The sequence below is a fragment of the Capricornis sumatraensis genome, chromosome 11 (assembly GCF_032405125.1).
Source record: "Capricornis sumatraensis isolate serow.1 chromosome 11, serow.2, whole genome shotgun sequence".
Classification (NCBI taxonomy): domain Eukaryota; kingdom Metazoa; phylum Chordata; class Mammalia; order Artiodactyla; family Bovidae; genus Capricornis; species Capricornis sumatraensis.
This window is the reverse complement of record NC_091079.1, coordinates 94952137-94974715: the sequence shown is the minus strand read 5'-3', so window position 1 is coordinate 94974715 and position 22579 is coordinate 94952137. Positions and strand designations below refer to the sequence as shown.

The window sequence follows — 22579 nt, the reverse complement described above, 5'->3', positions numbered from 1 at the left end:
GGAATTTCAACAGTATGTGTGTTTTTCATGTGCCTGCAGTCTGTCTTAGAATCTTATCCCAAGAATAGCCAGGGCTTGAAAGGGTTTCAGTATTATTCCTCTAGGAACTTGGTTCTTACTTCTCCAAGTAGGACTGTGTATTAAACATTTTCACTTATTTTAATTAAAAGTGCACTTCTTGGTAAGTCCCATTTATTGCAACCGATTCTTTTAAACAAAGTTATATTGATTTTTATATATTTTTATTATGCTTCCTTATAGGTAGAGTGTTATGATTATGACAATGATGGGTCACATGATCTCATTGGAACATTTCAAACCACAATGACAAAACTGAAAGAAGCCTCCAGAAACTCACCTGTAAGTTGCACCTTTGTTATTTGCGTATACCTTATATTTGACCCTGTATTTATTGCTTCATTTTTTCCTCTTGAAATAGCAAATAGCGTTCCTTGCTTTCACTCTATAATATGTAATATTCTGAAATCTGTGAATTTTGTTTAAATAGTCAGATGATTCAAAATTCTTACTTAGGGTGATTTACATTTATGTTTAGAAGTTTGGTTTCCTTTCACTATGGACAAATATATGTGGTTTGATTGAAAAGCCTTCGTTTTAAAGATCTTGGCATTTCATTGGCCACAATAATTAATATCTACATGAGACAAATACCAAGGCTTAAACTGTGGACATTTATTCTCCTTTTGGATACTTTGGCTTTTACCTTCTGTCCCTCTTTGATGTGTCCTTGCCCAAAGGAAGGATAAAAGCATAGTTATGCTACTTCAAATTATGGAGTATTAAGTTGCCATCTAATGGACTGATTTTGTTAGGGTCATTTGTTTGCCTTAATTGCATCCAGTTTGTTAGTTAGCATCCCCACGTATTTCCAAGATTGCTTCTGAAACTTTCCTGTCTCTATGGCAAAGTGCCTAAAAACTATTCCAGAGTGTTTTTATATAAAACTTATAAACTGCTTCCCTCTTACTTAACTTTCTAGTTTGAATGAAATAAAAGTTAATTCTCTTTTTAGCTTACCTAGAATATGCTCTTGTATATAGCATTTGCTTTTGAAAATCCAAACATGAAGTTTAAAAGGTAAGAGATTATGGTCAGATGGGAAGGCCTTTTTTTTTAACCAAGTTATGTAAGTGAAGTGACCCAAAAGAAGATACTGATAGTTTTAGATCAAAACTTAAATACTAAATGAATAAATACAACTTAATAGCTTTTTGATTGACATAATTGGGAGAAATGAGCTTTGAGCTAATAGAGTGGGACTAGAATTCTCAGTAGGTCCCATACAGAGATCTCTAGTCCTATCTCTACGGGCTTGCCAGGTGGCTCAGTGGTAAGGAATCCGCCTGCCAGTGCTGAAGATGTGGATTTGATCCGAGGGCCAGGAAGATCCCCTGGAGTAAGAAATGGCAACCCACTCCAGTGTTCTTGTCTGGAGAATTCCATGGACAGAGGGGCCTGGTGGGCTACAGCCCATGGGGCCGTAACGAGTCAGACACGACTGAGTAACTGAGCACAGAGTCCTGTCCTTACCCCCTGGTCACAAAGCCCAGGTCCTTGCGTAGCAGAAGTGCTTGTGTGAAGCAAGAAGGGCTTTTCCAATCACAGCTAATGGTTCAAATGCAAAGGTTGAATTAACAGTTTAAATTAAAACAACAGTAAAATTCAGCTGTAAATATTCTGCTGAAAGATATATATGTTTATTTTTAAGGGCAGAAATAATGGAAAACTGTGACAATCTGAACATTTCTGTAAAGCAAGCTTCCTAAAAGAACTAAATATGAGGAGCGATGTGTATCGTCGTTTCTCTGGTTTCAGTTTGTTGTTATTTTGCAGAACCAGTAAATGACCTGCTTTTAGAAGAGAATGAACCAGAAACTAACCGCGTAATACTTTACAGAGCACGTAGGTGGTGGTGGTTTAGTCGCTAAGTTGTGTCTGACTCTTGCGACCCCATGAATCGTAACTCGCCAGGCTCCTCTGTCCAGGGAATGTTCCAGGCAAGAATCCTGGAGCAAGTTGCCCTTCCCTTCTCCAGGGGATCTTCCTGACCCAGGAATCGAACCCAGGTCTGAGGGAAGCCTCTTCAGTTCCTAAAAGGGGGCATTAATCCTATCTTGCAAGGTTGTTGGCAGAATTACATGAGATAATTGATGGGATAATAAAGTGTTTGGGGTCTAGGAACTCACTCCTTTGGTGCAGTTGAGGAGAGGATGCCAGTCTTAGCATGTGGAACTCTCCTAAATCCAGCTAACTTGGTCCTTCCCTCCCCCATGATAGAATGTGGCTTTTAATACTCATTAAAAGTTTCAGTGACAAGGTTTATCCACTCACTCATCAAAGGCAGGACTCTATCTTATCAACTCTGTGTTCAGTACCTAGAACGTGCTTGTTGCTTGGGTGGATACTATAAAAATGTGGATAAATGAAGTGAAGTAATATAGCCTTTCTGTTTAGGGCATTTCTGCATCTCTAATATTCAATAATTAGTGTGTATGATAGTGACTGAAACTCTGGCAGGATCCTGAACCATCAAGAGATTTTTTTATTTTAACATCATTTTATTTGGTATCATTGTTTCAAAGGTATTTTTAAATGTTTGATTCTTAGAAAATTAGTAATGCCTCTGGCTAAAGTATGTAAGTTGCTTTCTGTTGACCAGAAGAGGTGACTTATCCAGTATTCACTGAGTGTCTCTTATTACTAGGCAAGACAGTGAGAATTTCAGGGTACAACTTGGAAGTGACTGTACCCTAGCTATGAAAAAAATTAATGAAATGAAACAGTTGAGATTAATGCCAAGTATGTAAGTTTTATGTAGCTGTGGAAGCTTAATGAGAGAGACGGCGATCAGAGGAGAATGGAACAAGAGTTGATGCTACGGAGCAGGATGACTTGAGCCAAGCCTCCAGAGGCATAGTGGGTAGGAGTTGGAAGGGAAGATGGTCTGTTTGTGGGAAGAAGACATTAGATCTGTTTCTATGCATATTCCCAGTAGAAAGGGATGATCTTTGCTGCGTATTTTACCATGGAGTTGGGCTTCATATATTTCCCTTTTCTGATGGTTGTTTTTTTTCTTTTCTAAGCAGTGTGTTTTTGTGCTTTGTGTGGGTGACAGCTAAAAATAATATTTCGTTTCTTTTGTTATAAAGAAAAAAGATGATTACTTGGAGCATTTAGAAGGAAATGATCTACAAAGGAAACATTTATACTTAGAAACTATTTTAAAAGGTACAAAGTTTTAAAAGTGCTTTTAGGAAATGTGACTGATAAATATTTCATATATATAATATAGTGTGCAATCATTTCACAGTTGTATTTTGTAACAGACTTATATCAGTAGATGGTTTGATTCTAAGAGAAAAAAGTCATTCACTTAAATTTACGTGAGCACTTTCTAATATCACTAATAATATTGAACATTTTGCCTTTTCTTCCTGTAGGTTGAATTTGAATGCATAAATGAAAAAAAGAGGCAAAAGAAGAAAAGCTACAAGAATTCAGGGGTTATCATTGTGAAGCAGTGTGAGGTCGGTTGCTCTTGACAGCTTATAGTGTAATGAAATCACATTTTAAGTTCTTCTGTGAATATAGTATGTATCACACAAGCACTTTGAACAGTTGAAAATTACATGAGCATCTGGGCCCCTTTAGAGGAGAAAATAGGAAATAGTAGAGAAATCTTTCAAGTAACTTTGCTTCCAAGGTTTGACAGCTCTCTAACAAAGGACAAATTAAAGTTTTCCATTATCTTAGGAAATACCGGGCTCCGTTGGTGTTTTTCTGGTGCATCAGTGGAAATGACTTAACTCAGTGCAGCAGTCCTGGTTATAATTTCAAGATGAGATGTTATGAGTAAAGGGGAGAAATCCCAAGAGATTTCTTAAATGAGTGGGAGTTTTTGCTTTTGTTTTTAAACGTATTAAAGTCTCAACATATTAAACTCATTACTAGTTTCTGAAAACCAGTGCATTTCATCTTTGACTATTGATATTCTAATCTTAACATGCTATAATTATCTTGAATCTTCCAGATTCATGACATGTAGGGGTAGGTTGCTTTAAATTCAAATGTAGGGGTGGGTTCTATGTATTTATATCTTGTGCTGTTCAGTTTATAAATGATTAAAAATGAATGCCAGGTAGCTCTTTGCTTCTCTTAAAAAAGTAGGAAAGTTTTAATTTTGTTTACTATTTATTTCTAGATTACAGTGGAATGTACATTCCTCGACTATATCATGGGAGGCTGCCAGCTGAATTTTACTGTGAGTAACACGCTGGATTTTTCACAGTAGACTGTAGTGTGTGGCTTTTTCCTTCTATTTTACAGTGTTCTTTTACTGCCAAACTGACTTTGTGATGAAATGTACACAATCTGTTGAATAGGGTCTCTGCAGAGAGTTTGTCTAGGTTCATCCAGAAGCTTTTGGCCTTGTCGATAATACCTTTTCCACCTGCAAAAAAGCATGTGTGTATAAATCAGTGATTATCCTGCAGTAATTTAATTAACAAAAGACATTAATCAAACGTACCAAAAAGTCCGCTATGTCTAAAGTCATAGATATAATAATCTATGATTTAAGACATCTAGAAAATTAGGAGTAGCAGGTTGCTTCAGGCTGAGGCTGTAATTGTTTAATTGTCGTGAAAATACCTGTTGGCTCATGGCCTTGTTGGCAAATCCGAGCAGCGGGCTCAGGGATGAGTGTTGCTGTGTCAGCAGTCAGTGTGTGTTTCCTGGACATCAAGCGAGGATGTCCCTGTCTTCCCCTTAGTAAGGCCCACATCAAGCGAGGATGCCCCTGCCTTCCCCTTAGTAAGGACCGCAATTGTTATTTGGCAGGTGGGAGTGGACTTCACTGGCTCCAATGGTGATCCGCGTTCTCCCAACTCCCTTCACTACATCAGCCCCAACGGTGTTAATGAGTATTTGACTGCAATCTGGTCTGTGGGGCTGGTCATTCAAGACTACGATGCGTGAGTACGACTCCAGTGCACATCTCCCCAGAAACGGCAGTGTCTGTGCCTTCTGCTGGTCCTCCGATGTAGTTGATGGGATAACAGTGCTGGGGAGAAGTAACTTTCTCCTTAAAATTTCTCGTCTTATCTGTTCTATTTTTCCCTTTGTGAACAGTCAGTGTTTACCTTTGACCTCTAATCTCTGGCTGTGATTAGTTATAACGTATTATGTGTAGAGTCCTTCTCTAACAGCTGACTGTTGGCAAGGCTTTTGTTTCTTTGATCTGGTTTTCTTGGGGCTTACTCATTAGGGATAAGTTATTTCTGTGGTTGAAGTCCAGAAGACACATTTTGTAAACACTCATAAACACTAATTTTTAATATGTCTATTTTCTAGGCAGTTGTTGTCAAATTAGTTTCTTAATGGTGATTTTCAACAAGCACTATAGGATAACTTGATATAATTGCTATGAAATATTTTGAATTGATTCTCAATGGATAGATTTTGAATAGATTAAAGTAGGTCCTTCTGAAGGTGTACTAAACAATAGAAAAAAATCCACATTATTAATTTTTTGTTCTGTATCTGTTAGGGTACAGTATACATTTTAACTTGTTTTTGTCTATCATTTTATGATAAAAGTCCAACATATTGATGGAGTTTTTCATTACTCTATTATGCCATTTAGATGAAATTCTTAGACAAACAAATTTAAGGCAAGGGTAGCCGTTCCAATACCAGCCTAATAGAATTTAAGACAAAACTCATTAAATGCAATTAAAAAATTACTTTATAGATACTTTGTTATATAATCCAAAATAAAAATATAAGCATGGATATGGTTAGTAATAGAGTATCAATGTATTTCAATCAAAAATGGCTAGAAATATGATAAAAGTTTCAAAGAAACACAGTTGTAATGGGACTTAGATTAAAAAAGTAGTAAATTTACAGGGTTACTTTTTCATAGTGCTTCCTGGAAGTTAAAAGAAAAAGTTAAGTAAAAAAAGCTTACCACATGAAAATTAAAAAAACTCGTACGTAGTTCTTAGATCAAAGAGGAAATCAAAGTGTAAAAGCAGACTGTCTAGAAATAAAGGGTGTTGAGAAGACTATACATGGTCTCCAGCAACTTAGTTCCCCAGCCCACAGCAGTGAAAGCATCAAGTCCTAAATGCTGGACCACCAGGGAACTCCTTTTCTTTCATTTTTTCCAAGCATCTCCAGGGACTTGAACCTAGGCCCTCCGGTTAAAAGTCTGATTACTCTACCAACTGAGGTAGCCAGGCAGTACCCAGGCATCTTTATAAAGGAAGATTTCTGACACTTTTATTTTTAAAAAAGAATTGAATATAAATGGACTAGCTTTTCAACAAGTTAAAATTCAAGGATAGAAAGAAAAATATACATACAGTCATAGTAGGAGATTCCATATACATGTTAGCTGTTATATGTCAAGGAAAATTTTAAATCCTTTCTATATGGTATTCATCTAATCCTCATGCTTGGTTCTGAGATAGGTGGTATCATCACCTTCATTTTACAGATGAGAAGCCTGAGGCAGGAAGGCTAAAGTCACGCGTCCAGGGTCCCTCAGCGGGGAGCGGCAGACCCAGAACCGCACCTGGGCTGTCTGGCTCCGGAGACTTGTCCTCACCACTCTGCTGTGCCCTGCTTCCTCCAAACACACAAAGTGATGACTTACACACACCAAGTCAATCAATTAAACGACAAGATGATTCTTTGCAAGTTCAACAAAATTTAAGAGAATCTTTCGTGATACTGATCCCCAAGAAAAAGAGAAAACGTGTAGAATATTAGTAATGAGACAGAGATCATGAGCATAAATTCAGAAGAAAAGTCATTAAACATTGTATGTTAATGTTTGGTAAAACGTTATACTATTTCAGCGAAAAAATCTAGGTTGAAGGATGATTCTTTTAGAAAGCTACAAATTACCAAACTTGGCTCAGAGAGGCAGAGAACCTCATCAGACCAGGAACTGGTCAAAGAGCTCTTCTCACAAAGGCACCAGCCAAGACAGCTTCATACATAAATGAGAAATGAATTCAAACCTGAGAGAATCAAGGGAAAAATGTTAGAAAGTAGTGAAAATTCAAAAGGTGGTGACATACAACATAAAATAAAAAATCAGCAATTTTTCATGAACCAGCAAAAACCAGCTGAAGAAACTATAGTGAATAAAAGATCACAGTTCATAACGCAATAAAAAATTAGAATAAATTTAGGCAAAGGTCTAGGATATTTAGTGAGAGAAAACTACAGAATTATACCCAAGGGCAAAGAAGGAAAGATACATCACGATTCTAGATAGGCAGATGTCACAATGATGAAAATATAACGTTTCTCTCTGGATTAGTCAGTTTTAATCAAAATTCCAATGGAACCTTGACAAAATGATTCTTATAATTTTCTAGAGGGTAAAATGAATCAGAATAGCCAAGTTTTTCAGGGGAAAAAAAAAAAGGGAAATTTGTGCTTGCAGATATTAAAACTTGATATGTATATCAAGTATATATATATATATATGACTTATTTCCCTAGTGGTTCAAATGGTAAAGAATCTGCCCACAATGTGGGAGACCCAGGTTTGATCCCTGAGTCAGGAAGATCCCCTGGAGAAGGGAATGGCATCCCACTGTAGTACTCTTGCCTGGAAAATTCCATGGACGGAGGAGCCTGGTGGGCTCCAGTCCATGGGGTTGCAGAGAGTTGGACATGACTGAGCGACTTCACTTTCAATTTTACTTACCCACTCCATAGCTATTCACTCTAGTATTCTTGCCTGGAGAATTCCATGGACAGTGGAGCCTGGCACTACAGTCCATGGGGTCACAGAGTCAGATGTGATTGAGTGACTAACACTTTCACTTTGGGCTTCTCTGGTGGCTCAGCTGTAAAGAATCCGCCTGCAATGCGGGAGACGTGGGTTCCATCCCTGGGTGGGAGATCCCCTGGAGGAGGGCGTGGTAACCCAATCCAGTATTCTGTCCTGGAGAATCCCATGGACAGAGGAGCCTGGCGGACTACAGTCCATGGGGTTGCAAAGAGTCAGACACGACTGAGCGACTAAGCACAGCACAGCAACATTATAAATGTTTAATGTGTACAATATTAAGTATACATTAAGAGTATGGAACTACTACCAGTAGAAACACGCAATCTTGAAACAGACCCAAGAATGTCTGTGAATTTAAATATATGATAGAGATGGCATTTTGAGGGAAAGGGGTTGTAACAACTGTCAAACAACATGAACTGGATTTGAATCCCTGACTTGTGCTTGTATATGTTAGGATACTTGTACAGACTATGGACAGAGCTGCTGAAATAGATACCCCAGCACACCGTGATTTTGACAAAATAGAGATTTGTATCTCGTTCCTCTTGCACGTCTAGAGATAAGCAGTTCAGGGCCGAGAGGGCCGTGATGCCCCAGAGAGTCCGCCCTGGATCCGAGTTCTCGTCCTCTCCAGCCAGTGGGAGGAGGACAAAGGGACTAAGGAGGTGTGTGCTTTCCCCGAGGGTGCGATTCAGAAGTGGCTGCAAACCCCTCCTCTCACACATCCGGCCAGAACCTCGCCCCGACCACTGCCAGCCCAGAGAGTCTGGGGTCGGGCGAATGTCACCAGGGGCCCAGGGGATCCAGGGCTAAAGGGGGAGAGGTGGAACCTGGTGGATCCTCGTGAGCAGTTTCTGCTTCACGTGCCACTCCCGATGAATTACACGTTTAATATCAAGATCAAGGCTTGGAAGTTCTGAGAGAACATATATGTGAATTGTCTATAATATTGCAGTGAGGACAGCCTTTAAGCAAGACCAAGAAGGCAACACTCATGGAAGAAGTTTTGGGTGTTCACAGTCATTAACGTTAATAACTAGGAAAGGGAAGCTCTTTTAAAGTTAAAGGCAGACTGTCAACTGGGAAAAAATATTGTGCCATCAGTCACACAGGCTCTATCCTCAGCACAAAAAGAACCATTGAGAATTAATATAAAAAGGAATCCCGCTAGAAGAAATGGTAGTATCATCATTACAGGGTTCTGCCAGGGCAAGCCGCTGGTGTCTGTCTGTTGGGGGAGAATCTCCATACAGTGGAACGCCTGGCAGCCACTCTCATGATGTTGTATATTCTGTCCAAATTATCTCTAAACCCTTGGGCCAAATATTCATACATTTTGCTGCAGAAACGGAGAGTTTTATGATGTAGAGCATTTGTACCATGTTTCTGTGGCCAAACGTATGATATCTTATTCATATTAAGTGGTATAAATACAGGCTAAAAATAACCTCTTGTCAGTTGAGGTCATGTTTTGCTGCCCAATGAGTATTTTTTGTAGACAAATGAAAAACTTGTGCTTTTTAAAGCTTTATTAATTTATTTACATATTTATTTAGTGAAATGATAAATGGTACATAAGTAGAGGTGTGTTGAGTGTTAGTTGCTCAGTTGTGTCTGACTCTTTGCCACCCCATGGACAGTAGCCCGCCAGGCTCCTCTGTCCATGGAATTTTCCAGGTAAGAGTACTGGAGTGGATCGCCATTTCCTCCTCTAGAGGATCTTCCCAACCCAGTGATGGAACCCAGGTCTCCTGCATTGCAGGCAGATTCTTTACTGTCTGAGTCATAAAGTCCATATTAATAAATACATATAGAAAGACTTTAAATTCCTTCAATGCACAGAAAAATATTTAGGATGGGAGTTTCCAAATATTAACATTAGTTCTAGTCTTTGTTTTATTTTTATATTTTTCTAAGATTTTGAATGTTTTAAAAGTAAGCTCATATTGTCTTATTATGAGTAAAGATACAAATGACCTTTTGCTTTTTTCAAATTTTCATTTTAGTGATAAGATGTTTCCAGCTTTTGGCTTTGGAGCGCAGGTCCCACCTCAGTGGCAGGTAGGAAGAACTCTTATTGTGAAGGTTTGCCTCCTAGCAAAGCAAAACAAGCCTCATCAGTCCTTCTTTCATCTTTTGACAGGTTTCTCATGAATTCCCAATAAACTTTAATCCATCCAATCCCTACTGTAATGGTAAGTTAAAAATCAACATGAATTTTTAAACTGAAAGCCTTCCTCAGTCTTTGTCAGTTGTTTTTTCTCTATGATTGAAAGCTACTCAGATTTCCTTTCTAGGTTTTTTTTTGTGACATATTGAATTTCTTATCATGTAAAGTAGAATTTTACACCAAGTTGGTGGTTAATGTGGTAAGAAGGCAAATCAGTATGATAATGATGAAGACTGCAGGCTAAATTCTTCTACTTTAAGAGGTCTAATAGAATAAAAGATTTCTCAGTCTTGATGGTAGATCAATAAGAGTAATCATTTTATATTCAGATATAAGTTGATTTAAAAATAAATCTTCAATAAAATGAATCATTTAATATGCAGGTGTTTTCCTCAGATTAACAGTTAACTTTCTATGAAGAAAGTGTCCAGCATCTAATTACTTGTTACACAGGTTCTGTAAGGAGGTGGAGGTAGGCTAAAGAAACAGAATTAAGCTCCAGGAGTAGCTTTCCTTTGTGTAGAAAACAGGCACAAATATTGCTATCATTCCACTTTTCTGTTTATCCCTCAAATATCCCAGTGCCTCTTCCTTTTCACCATATTGCTACTGCTGCTGCTAAGTCGCTTCAGTCGTGTCTGACTCTGTGCAACCCCATAGATGGCAGCCAACCAGGCTCCTCCGTCCCTGGGATTCTCCAGGCAAGACTACTGGAGTCGGTTGTCATTTCTTTCTCCATTCTACCATATTGAGCAATGCCAAATCTCCCACAAAATTAAGATAAGACTGAACAGTTTGGAGGAGGGAAAGAGGTAGGGGCAGAGGCATAAAAGTGTAGACCCTATGCTAATTTTCTGCGAAGGGTCCTTTAACCGTTGCAAGACACATAGATTTCTAATAGAGGAGGATGTCCTTCCCTCCTCTTCTGAAATGATATTCATAAAGTGGAAGAGCATGAATATTTTGTTGGGAGTGGTTTGTATTAGGATTTTCTCCTTTTTTGCAAAACTCTTTTCTCATACTAATTCAGTGTCCCTTTATGCACGTTCAGCAGCTGTGGTTTTGACCTTTCATATCCCTAGCCATATGAAACTGGGGACATTTTTCTTTTTTTTTTTTTGCATCTGGCAATGATTTATTGGATATGATACCAAAAGCACAGGCAACAAAAGAAAAAATAGATACATTAGACTAATTAAAATTTAAAACTTCTGTAAATCAAAGGACACTGTCAAAAGAGTGCAAAGTCAGCCCATAGAATGGGCATGGGCACTTCATTCCCACAATAAATAGCCATTATTTCTTTTTTTTTAGTAATTTTTTCTTTTTAAAAAATGTGCTTCATGCTTATGATGAAATTGGAACAGTTTTTCGAATTTGTTGTAATTAGATTTTATGTTTTGCAAGTAAATATGGATGACAGATCATGGGACGATTCGTTTTAGAAGTTCATCCGCTCTGAGTAATAAGAGCCCGTCTGTGGGCTGTCACGAAGTGCAGCTTTTCTGCTTTCGGTTTAGTCTGGACAAAAGAAAGAATCGTTTTGGTTTCAGACAAAGGAAATGTCACACAGAAAACAATACAACTTTATTTTAAGACAAGGAAGTTTAATCCCCTTCTGTTAATTAGTCACTGAATTTAGTTGCCCATAAAAAAACATGTCTCAGTTGTTCGTTTAATGCAATGGAAAGATACTAGCATAATTCAGTTTTAGTTGAGGAACTGAAGGCTGCTGATATTTATGAAAACATTTAATAGCTTCGTATACCTTATTGAAAAGCAAGCTAGATGACAGAAATGGAAGAAAATATTACTGTTGCTTTGGTTATGGGTTCAATTTTTCTATAGCATATATCATTACAGAAAGATCCTGCTGCTGGCTTATGTTAATATTATTTTTGTTACTACTGGACTGACTAACCACTAGTTACAGCCTCACCTTATGCATATAAAATCATCTCTATGTATGAATTAGTTACATTTTCAATGGTAGTTCATAAGACCACTTATTCTTAAATTCAAAGTGCCTAAGGAGTTTATTGGCTCTCAAATTCTAAGTGGAGAGAGTTGATCTTGTTAAGCTTTTAAACCAAACATACGCTGCTCCTTTTTATTAATCTATGTTCTATGGGAAATTTTAAAAGCAGGACACTTGTTTTGGTTGACGTTAAAAAGTCTTTTAAGATTTTCTTGATACTCTCAGCAAAGGACTGTGGGGGAGTTTCTAGGCTCTTAGCTACATCCCAGACACTCTGTTGTGTATTAAGGGCAGATTCCTCAGCAGTGCCTTAATCAGGGATGCTGTTCAGCTCTTGATAAGCTGTGCTGCAGGAATCAACAGTCTCCAAGTCTCAGTAATTTGTAATGACAGTGATCTGTCTCGCTCACTTGACAAATCACTCAACTCTTGGCTAGACCGCTGCACTCCCCTGTTCCTTCTCCTTCTGGGCCTCAGGCAGTCTGGAATACGCTGTTCCCATAGCAGGGGGGGAAGAAAGCAAGAGAGCTGGCAAAAACCGGCAGCGATTCTTGAAACATCTGCTTAGACTTGGCTGTCGTGTCTGTTCACTTGCATTGGGTGAAGCTACGCCGCAGGCCTAAGCTGCAGCCCACAAACACACGCTCGAGTGTTTCTGCAGCAAAATGTGATAAACAACCCAGAAGCGAATACTTGCAATTACTACAGTCTACTATACCATGCTTAATCTGTAAGTTATCGAATAAAGCCTTGGCTAGAATTGGCATTAAGTTTATAGCTATCTGACATTTTTTTAGAACCTCTGGTCATATATGCAGAGGTTCCCATTTTTATCAGTTACTATTTTTTAACTTGGCATCAGTGGTATTTTGCAGCATTTTTTGCATGGTTCTTTTTCCATCAGAGTCTCATTCTCAAAACATATCAAAATTAAACAGTGTAACAACCCTACTGAAGACTAATGAATAATTTGGCTGAGGTGAAAGCAAATGCCTTCTACTGGGGGAGAGTAAAGTTTATAGGTTTTTTCTGTGTGTGTGATGGAGCATCGCTATGGAGCTTTGTAATATATACCTTAGCTCCTAAATATGGAACTTTTGACTCTTTAAAGCACTGTATGTTAGTATATAAATTAAACCAGCCACTATGGTGAATAGTAGACAAATAAATTGTGCTTTAGAATTTTTAATCCTGCTTTTTTTTTTTTTAATCTAGGAGTCCAAGGCATTATAGAGGCATATCGGGCCTGCCTTCCTCAGATAAGACTCTATGGACCGACTAATTTTTCTCCAATCATAAATCACGTGGCCAGGTTTGCTGCTGCAGCCACACAGCAACGGACAGCTTCTGTGAGTGCGCTGTTGCCAGGGGGCAGGGAGGACGTGGGCTGGTAGTTGCTTCCAGTGCCATTTTCCTGTTTATTTGGTCTGTCGAGAGGCAAACACAGGGCATGAAGCAATGATGTGTCCTCCTTGGGTTGGGAGTAACATCTGTTAAATTGGTAAGCATTAAAAACAAGAGAACAGCAAAACAACCTTTATACTTAATGAGTTTGTTCTCTATCTTTTGAAATAATTTTCCTGGGTAGGTTCTGAAAAAAAAATTTTTTTTGAGTAGATTTAGCAAGTTAAGGCTTGAGGAAACTTACCACTTCAGTTGCTGTTGCAAAATGCCTGTTCGACCCTGGAGAACGAACCTCATTCAGCTTCAGTATCTTCAGAAATAAGGCAGGGATAACTGCCTCATACAGTTATTGAAAAAGTGTGAGGAGATAAACCATAAACACTCAGCACATAATAGCTACTGTTATAATTCTTCTTTCCATTCCAGACATAAATGACCCAAAAGATGGAGTCACAACTTTATGTCACATTTTATCACTCTCTAAAATGATTTAGCAGAGAGGGAAGGATTGAGAGAGATTCCCCTCTGTCCCTCCCTGAACCATATCCATTTATTCAAAAGTGTATTTTAGCTTGATAAGCAATTCTGCTTCCATATTTGATCTTTTAAGAATGTAGTTGTTGCCAGTTGCTCCCTTGACAGGTACTTTGACATATCCAGTCCTCCAGTTCAATCGAAATGTTTCTGTGCTAACTTTCATCTTGCTTCTGTGTATTTTTGCCAACCTTCTTCTGTGGTCTGTTGCACTTTTAATTAACCTACAGGTTTTTTATTGTTAATTTCCTTGTCATCAGAGAATCTTAGAAGATTTCATATAGATGGTATCCTGGGTAGAGACTGACAAGGAAAATGAGCGACGAAATGACTCATCAGGCGGGAGATGTCATTAACGGTTGCTTTTATTCTTGGGGAGCTCAGCTTGCTCAGCAGACATTATTGTCTTTTTTTGGCAGCAATATTTTGTGCTCTTGATCATTACCGATGGCGTGATCACAGACCTCGATGAGACCAGACAGGCGATTGTTAACGCTGCCAAGCTGCCTATGTCCATCATCATTGTTGGGGTTGGAGGCGCGGACTTTGGCGCCATGGAGTTCCTAGATGGTGACGGCGGAAGCCTCCGCTCCCCAACCGGCGAAGTAGCCGTCAGGGATATTGTCCAGTTTGTGCCTTTCAGACAGTTCCAGAACGTGAGTACCACGCCTCCCTGCCCCTCACGTGCTCCAAGGCTTTTGAACAGAGACTCTGCCTGTTCATAGCCGGGCAGTTAAGAGTAGATGGCTGGAGTCGCCATGCATATATGCTGAGTTGTGTCTCAGTCTTGGCAGCCCCGTGGTCTGCCGCTCACCAGGCTCTTCTGTCCATGAGATTCTTCAGGCAAGAAGACTGGAGTGGGTTGCTTTTTCCTCCTCCAGGGGAACTTCCTGACCCAGGGATCAAACCCAGGTCTCCTGCAGATTCTTCAACACTGACCTAGTAGAGTGTATGAATTTTCCATTTGAAGAACCTTGATTAGATTTGGCTTTTTTTTTTCAGGTTGTATTCTTGTGTGCCTCTTATAGTCCTTATGATAAAGTATTTAAAATGATGTTGTTGTGACTGCTGTTTTAAAATATATTTTATCTTTACAAACGTAACAAGAGAAGAACTATGTAAGTATATGATGAATTTACCAAACTAGAAGTTGATTCGATGAAAACCCTCGGAGGAGATTGTTTTACCCAGATTACTCTGGTGTAGCATCTTGTAAAACTCTGGTCCAGAATCACAGCCAGGAGATTGCCATTGATACAATCAAGGTCCATCACAGCAGGCTTCCTCATGTAGCCCTTTTACAATCACACCACTTCCCAGCCACCTTCTCTCCCTCCTTAACCCCTGGCAACCACCAGTCTGGCTTTATTTCTATGTTTTTGCCATTTCAAGAATGTTATATAAATGAAATCGCATAGTATATAACCTCAACATTGGCATTGTTTCACTCAGCTTAATTCTCTTAAGACTCTTTGCACTTGTTGAATATATTCCTTTTTTATTGCTGAGTAGTACTCTGTGGTATGGGTATACCAGTTTAACCATTCACCCATTAAAGGACATCTTCAGTTGTTTCCAGTTGTCATCTGTCAAACACAAAGCTGCTATAAACATTCATGTACAGGTTGTTGTGTGCACATAAGTTTTTATTTTCCTGGGATCAATACCCATAAGTTCAGTTGCTGAGTTGTATGATTGTTGCATTTTAGTCATTAAAGAAACTTCTGAACTTTTCTGGCATAATTACATCCTTTCACACTCCCACCAGCCACGATGTGCATGGGAATGGATGGAGGGGAATGAGGCGGGTGTGTATGCAGAAGGTGGCGATGTTAGGGATCTTTGTGATAATGAAGCTGTTCTCTATCTTGATTGTGATGGTGGTTATACTGATAGACCCTGATGATAAAATGACATATAACTGTGTACACACAGACTGGTGAAATCTGAATATGACAAAAATGTCATATAATGTAAATCATGTCATTTACATAATTATGTAAAATTATGTCATAGCTTTACATTCCCACCAGCCAGTGTATGAGTGGGAGTGGGTGGAGGGGAATGAGGTGGGTGTATATTAAAAAAGGTGGCAGTGTTAGGGATCTTTGTGCTGGTGAAACTGTTCTGTATCTTGATTGTGATGGTGGTTATACAGATATGCTGCTGCTGCTAAGTCGCTTCAGTCGTGTCTGACTCTGTGCGACCCCATAGACGGCAGCCCACCAGGCTCCCCCATCCCTGGGATTCTCCAGGCAAGAACACTGGAGTGGTTTGCCATTTCTTTCTCCAGTGCAGGAAAGTGAAAAGTGAAAGTGAAGTCGTGTCCGACTCTTAGCGACCCCATGGACTGCAGCCTACCAGGCTTCTCTGTCCATGGGATTTTCCAGGCAAGAGTACTGGAGTGGGGTCCCTTGCCTTCTCCCTATACAGATATACCCCCATGATAAAATCACATGTGACTGTATACACACAGGCACATACACACACACACAAATGAGCACATGTGAAACTGGTGAAATCTGAATAAGTTCTGGGAACCGTTCCTAGTTTTGTTATTGCTATAGTTATATAAGATGCTACCTTTGGAGGAAACTGGGTAGTGGGTACATGGGACCTCTCTGCACTGTTTGTAATTATTTCAAAATAAAAAGTTAAAAAAAATTAATACCCAGAGAATGAAAGATCCACATTTAAAAGTTGAAAAGCAAAAGAACCAACATCATTAAATGCCAAAATGCAGGCACCAAAAAAAGACTTGTTAAACGTGAGCATACTAAAGCATTCCTGAGTAATGGTTTGTTGTGTTTTTGTGGCCTATTCTCGAGACAAGATACAAGTCTAGAAATTGGAAACTAACTGCTTTTTCCTGGTGGGTGAGGAATTCTTAGTCTTTTATCAAAATCCCAGTTAAAAACTTGGTTGCTAATAAAATTGCTTTGATTTTATCTGTTCACAGGCTCCAAAAGAAGCACTTGCTCAGAGCGTCTTGGCGGAGGTCCCCCAGCAGGTGGTGGGCTACTTCAACACATACAAACTCCTTCCTCCCAAGAACCCGGCTACGAAATGAGAGGAGCTCCGGTCGTCCGAGCAGAATTCTTTGCGCTGTGTGGAGCAACAGATTTCTCTTCATCCCAAATCGTGAATCTGTCATTTTACACCCTTCTCACAAACCCTATGATTTACGATGCAAACCTAGCTCTATGGAGTATGTCTATTTAAAGCATTCTTTTTATACTTTTTTTGGAGGAAAGTGCTAACTTAGTCTTTGCCCAATCAACTCAGTGATTGCCAGTGATTTACAGTAATTGTCGTGAGGCCGTTTGGATTAGAAACCGGTGTGAGAAAAGGACACGTTCTTGTGGTTGCTTACTTTCATATGATGAAAATGCTATTTTTGAATGTTTGTCAATAGAAAGAATGGGAAATTGTTGGAACGATGCGATTTGCAGGTTGCTGTGCTTTGCTCTAGGCGATGTATGTCTTAGAAGCCGATGTCCACACGAGATGACCAGAGTTTCTTAAATTAGGTGATACTGCGTTTGTATCTAGAACGATACTTTGTGCTTTTCCGTGGGATAAAACTACCTTCACTTGCGCTTGAGTTTGGCTGCAACTTAGACATGCACAATTCAAAACAGAATGCATCCTCATAAGACTTCATGAAAGGTCCCAAATTAGAAAGGAAGACACATACATATTCAGTTCTTAAAGCTGTAAAATCAACAAGTAAAAGGAGCTTCCTATAAGCCATTTTATTTGCCTTCCTAGATCTTTCGTTTTCACTATTTAATACTGTAATCATGGTCAGATTTGACTTTTTCATTGATTGTACGTGACACTCGGGATTCTGTATGTGCATTAGTGATAGCTTGTCCTAGACTCAGCATTGTCAGATGATTTCAACTGCAGTTTGTTAAAATGGGTAGGACTGGGTTTGTCCAGGAAAGCTATAACGACCAAACATATAAGGGGAAATTCGGAATTCCACTTTCTGTTAGTTAATGAAAGACTTTACTTATTAAAAAAGGCAAGCTTTATGTTTTCCTTGCAAAGGTTGCATACATTGATTTCTACATTTATATAGATTCATTTAGATATTTTCTCCTTTTTTGTTAAAGTGATTTTTTACTCTGATTTTTTAAAACTCATGATAATGGTTATTAATCAAAATCCTATTTTACATTTTAATAACATGCTGTTTCCTAAGCCCAGAATGTATGGTATTAAGTAAAAACCTATTATAACTTAAAAAAAAAAAATCCAACTGCTACATAGGATAGAGTGGACTTTCCACGCTTTTTTTTTTTTAGTATTTTTTTTTCCTGATGTTTACACTTTGGAATATAATCCTTAGCAAACATTATCTTTTCAGAATAGATTAAGGTTTTACTGAGGATCTGTGTGCCAGGTACTATGCATGTCTGTGTGCTGGCGGTCATGAAGTAACATCTGGTTACTGAGGATTGCATGTCAGTCACGGATCCCTAAGTGGATGCATGCTGTGCTGTGCTGATGTGCCTTCCAGGCTTACTGAAAATGCGCTGCTGCGCGGGTCCTTTGTCCCCTGAAATATTTGAAGGAAGCGAGCCCTCAGCCATGAACAACTTTTGGCTTCTCGGAAGCCGCTCATTGCCCAGGTCAGGCTGAGAGGGCGTCTGCTTACCATCTTGGGTGCCCGCCCCCGGCGAGTGGTTAACACTTCCCGCTCAGCTAGCTGGCCTCTGGATGTGCATTGTTAACCTGAAGGTACTTATTAACTAGTCGTCTGTTACCCTATAGTATGACTCATGAGATGACAAGTCATCTCGACGGCAGTCAGGAGAGGAATAAACTGCTGATTCTTCCAGGAGTTTGCAGCCTTTGTGTCTAAGATGTCCTACTTTCAGTTCTCTTTGTGTGCTGGGGAACAGCATATATATTTTGCTTTGGTTTTCAGAATTTTCTTTTTTAAACATACATGGCCTTTAAAAGAAATGATTTGCATGTGATCTTGGTATACTGCCAGACAGAAGTAGAGGTTCTTGTGTGACGCTGGGGCGGGGTCCAGGACTCACCTGAACCCCATCCTGGCGGCACTGGGGCCGCCTGCACAGGGTACCTAGGGACCGCTGGTCAGAAGCATTCATTGTTTCATCGGCCAAATCAGTGTCCAGTCACCACTGTCATTGATTTGGTCTTCATAATTTTGTACTCTGATTTTAACCAGAATTGTTCCCTTTTGAAGATTAATTTTATATTATGCATTTTTTATTTGATTCATCAGTAAGTGCTATTATTCATAAGACCTGTGATTCCAGTAGATTAGGGGAACTGATACCTTTTTGCAGTTTTGAATAAAAGGATATATAATTTCTAAATTATCATTTATAAAATTCTTATAGCTTCAACATTTTGCATCATCACAGGCTGGTTTAGTATTGTTTATATTAAAATAGCCCTTTTCCCTTTAGTGCCACCATTCATTCAAGTGCCATTAGTCCTTAAAATGCATTTAAAGAAAAAATAGCCAGGTTGACTTTCACACCTCATACAAACAGATACATCACATACATATACGAGGGTGACAGTGCCTTGGATGGATGTGATATTTCTCACGTCTGCCTGTACTGAGAGAATAGCAATTAGCATGGTCATGTCACCTTGTACTTGATATGGAAAATTTTGAGATCAGAAAAATTTAAAGTCAGATCAGGGATTTACAGCTGTCTATTTTGGTAGTGCCTTAGGCAGCCTTTCCAGAGTAAATTCAGGGCCCCCTTGTTGCCTATGCCTTATTTAACGTACTTTGCCTTATTGTGTAAATTTTCTGGAAAATCATCTCTGATAAGATTTCTCCTAGTCTCTTTATATGTGTGGTTGGTAGTCATGGAAGTGACATGTATGGTAAACCAGAAGCTTGGTTGAGATTTCGAGAGACTATTTCGTGGTTTTATGTCATATTTGATAATAAGTGTGTAAGTTACTAATATATGAATTGATGTTAAGTATATCTTCCATTTGGATAAAGTCATTTCTTGATGTGTTACAATAGTACCTTGTTTTTATTTTTGTTCTTTCTTCAAATGATATTGGTCGAAAAGTTAGAAATAAAGTTAGTGCTTTAATCAGCCTGTATTCTGGGTTTTTCTGAATTAAACAGTTTGGGGGGTTTATGCTTTTATGGGATGTAATCACTTAAAGATATTAGATGTATTCAAGGTATTTTTTCAGGGTACAGTAAGGGAAAGGTTCTCAGCTTAACTAGAGTGCTCACATGAGAATTATGGCACTCATACTTTATTGGTTGTGTTAGGCAGGACAGTATATTCATCTAACTTTTTTTTTTAAGTTGCTTCTACCATGTTGCAGTCATGGGGCAAGGTCTTGGGGGAACAGTGGTGACCTTGGTAGCCAAAGTTGCCACCTTCGTGGAAATAATGGACTGGAAGAGAGAGAAAGGATTGAGTGAGTAATTGTAGAGACATGAGATCAGTGTGGCCGAACCCCGTCGGGGGAGACCTGACCCATCTAGCTGTCAAGGAGCACCTTTCCCAGGATGTGCACCCCGTTCAGGTTGAGACCTGGTCTTCACTGGATGCCGAACGTTCAAAGCATTTATGAAGGTGTCGTATCAACAGCAACTATGGGGTTAAATGTTTGGGGAATGGGAAGAATTTAAGTTTGGTGGAATACAAAGTGTGAGAGGGAGAGCGTGAGAGAAGAGGGGAGAGAGGAGACGGGGTGGCAGGTGGCTTTGCATCCTGTCCAGGCCCCGGGGGCATTCAAGGGCATCCCTGCTTAGGCTAAATGGACTTAGCAGCTCTGATGTGATCCTAGTCGGGTTTTTGAAAAACAGAAGGGCCTACATTAGGGCAGATAGGAGGGACCCCATTGCCAAAGTTGCTGTGGCCACAGTGGTCTTGGTGAAGGCCTGATGAGGGAGTAGGTGGTGGTCACCTTATGGCAAAGACTGCTGTTTGGTTACCCACTTGCCAAGTTCTGATTCTAGGTCAGTTTCTGAATTCTACACTTTTCCTGCCACCGCCCTGCCTCCACACTGGATCATCTATTAATTAGCCCCATGTCAGTTCCTTCATGGCTCCAGTGCTGACTCACGCCTGATAATGCACAGAGTCCCAGCACTGTCAAAGCCTTCTCATCTGTCACCCTTGTAGCAAGACCAGCACCCTCGTCATTTGTCATTGAGCATTCCAAGGTGGCTCAGTGGTGAAGGAATCTGCCTGCCAATGCGGGAGATGCAGGTTCAGTCCCGAGGTCCAGCAGACCCCTTGGGGGAGGAAATGGCAACCTGTTTCAGGATTCTTGCTTGGAGAATCCCATGGACAGAGGAGCCTGGTGGGCCACAGTCTACGGGGCCGCAAAGAGCAGGACAGGGCTGAGTCACTGAGCACACGGCTGTGTTTGGCCAACTTCTCCAGAATACTCTCAAGAGGTTGCAGTGTCCTTGAAGAATTATACTTTGTCTCGGCTATTGATCTTCTTCTCTCTAAAAGGAGATGATCAGGAAGCAAATATTATAAGCAGAATTGTGACCTCTTACAATAGGTAAATGAGAGCCCTAGTATCTTTGATTTTTTCATAAACTCACAGCCAGGTTTCATAGCAGCGCTTGGTCATCTAGGACTGGACACAAGAATCTCGGGTTGGGAAGATCCAGAGAGTTCTCAGAGAGAAGACCAAGTGTGATAGGATTAGTCTTCAGCCACGTCTTCCAGCCAGTAAAAAGTATTTGTTTGTTTTTGAATAAATATTGAATAGTTTAGTGAAACTTGCTCAGTCATGTCCGACTCTTTGGGATCCCATGGACTATACTGTCCATAGAATTCTCCAGTCTAGAAAGTCCAGAATATTGGAGTGGGTAGCCTTTCCCTTCTCCAGGGGATTTTCTCAACCCAGGGATTGAAGCCAGGTCTCCAGCATGGCAGGCAGATTCTTTACCAGCTAAACCACCAGGGAAGCCCAAGAATACTGGAGTGGGTAGCCTTTCCCTTCTCCAGGGGATCTTCCCGACCCAGGAATCAAACCGGGGACTCCTGCATTGCAGGCGGATTTTACCAACTGAGCTGTCAGTTCAGTTCAGTTCAGTCGCTCAGTCGTGTCCAACTCTTTGCGACCCCATGAATCGCAGCACGCCAGGCCTCCCTGTCCATCACCAACTCCCAGAGTTCACTCAGACTCACGTCCATCGAGTCAGTGATGCCATCCAGCCATCTCATCCTCTGTTGTCCCCTTCTCCTCCTGCCTCCAATCCCTCCCAGCATCAGAGTCTTTTCCAATGAGTCAACTCTTTGCATGAGGTGGCCAAAGTACTGGAGTTTCAGCTTTAGCATCATTCCTTCCAAAGAAATCCCAGGGCTGATCTCCTTCAGAATGGACTGGTTGGATCTCCTTGCAGTCCAAGGGACTCTCAAGAGCCTTCTCCAACACCACGGTTCAAAAGCATCAATTTTTTGGCGCTCAGCCTTCTTCACAGTCCAACTCTCATATCCATACATGACCACAGGAAAAAACCATAGCCTTGTCAGGGAAGCCCAAATCATTTAGTACTAGCAATCAACAGGTGAAGTCAAGTGAGTAAAATTTCTTGGTAACCTAATAGAGTTTATGATCTAATATGAGAAAGGAGACAGTACATGATGCTGAAACAAGA

At 39.9% G+C, this 22579-nt stretch overlaps 1 protein-coding gene across 1 annotated transcript in view; it reads left to right on the top strand.

Annotated features, from left to right (window-relative positions):
- Positions 1–17627, top strand: part of CPNE3 (copine 3) — a 45318-nt gene extending 27691 nt beyond the window's left edge. The window contains exons 8-16 of the mRNA XM_068983893.1: positions 262–360; positions 3462–3548; positions 4223–4282; positions 4861–4994; positions 9847–9901; positions 9984–10035; positions 13204–13337; positions 14346–14582; positions 16886–17627. Coding sequence (XP_068839994.1) covers positions 262–360; positions 3462–3548; positions 4223–4282; positions 4861–4994; positions 9847–9901; positions 9984–10035; positions 13204–13337; positions 14346–14582; positions 16886–16996 — 969 coding nt within the window. The 3' untranslated portion in view covers positions 16997–17627. The remainder of the gene's footprint in view (positions 1–261; positions 361–3461; positions 3549–4222; positions 4283–4860; positions 4995–9846; positions 9902–9983; positions 10036–13203; positions 13338–14345; positions 14583–16885) is intronic.
- The last annotated feature ends 4952 nt before the right edge of the window (positions 17628–22579 follow it).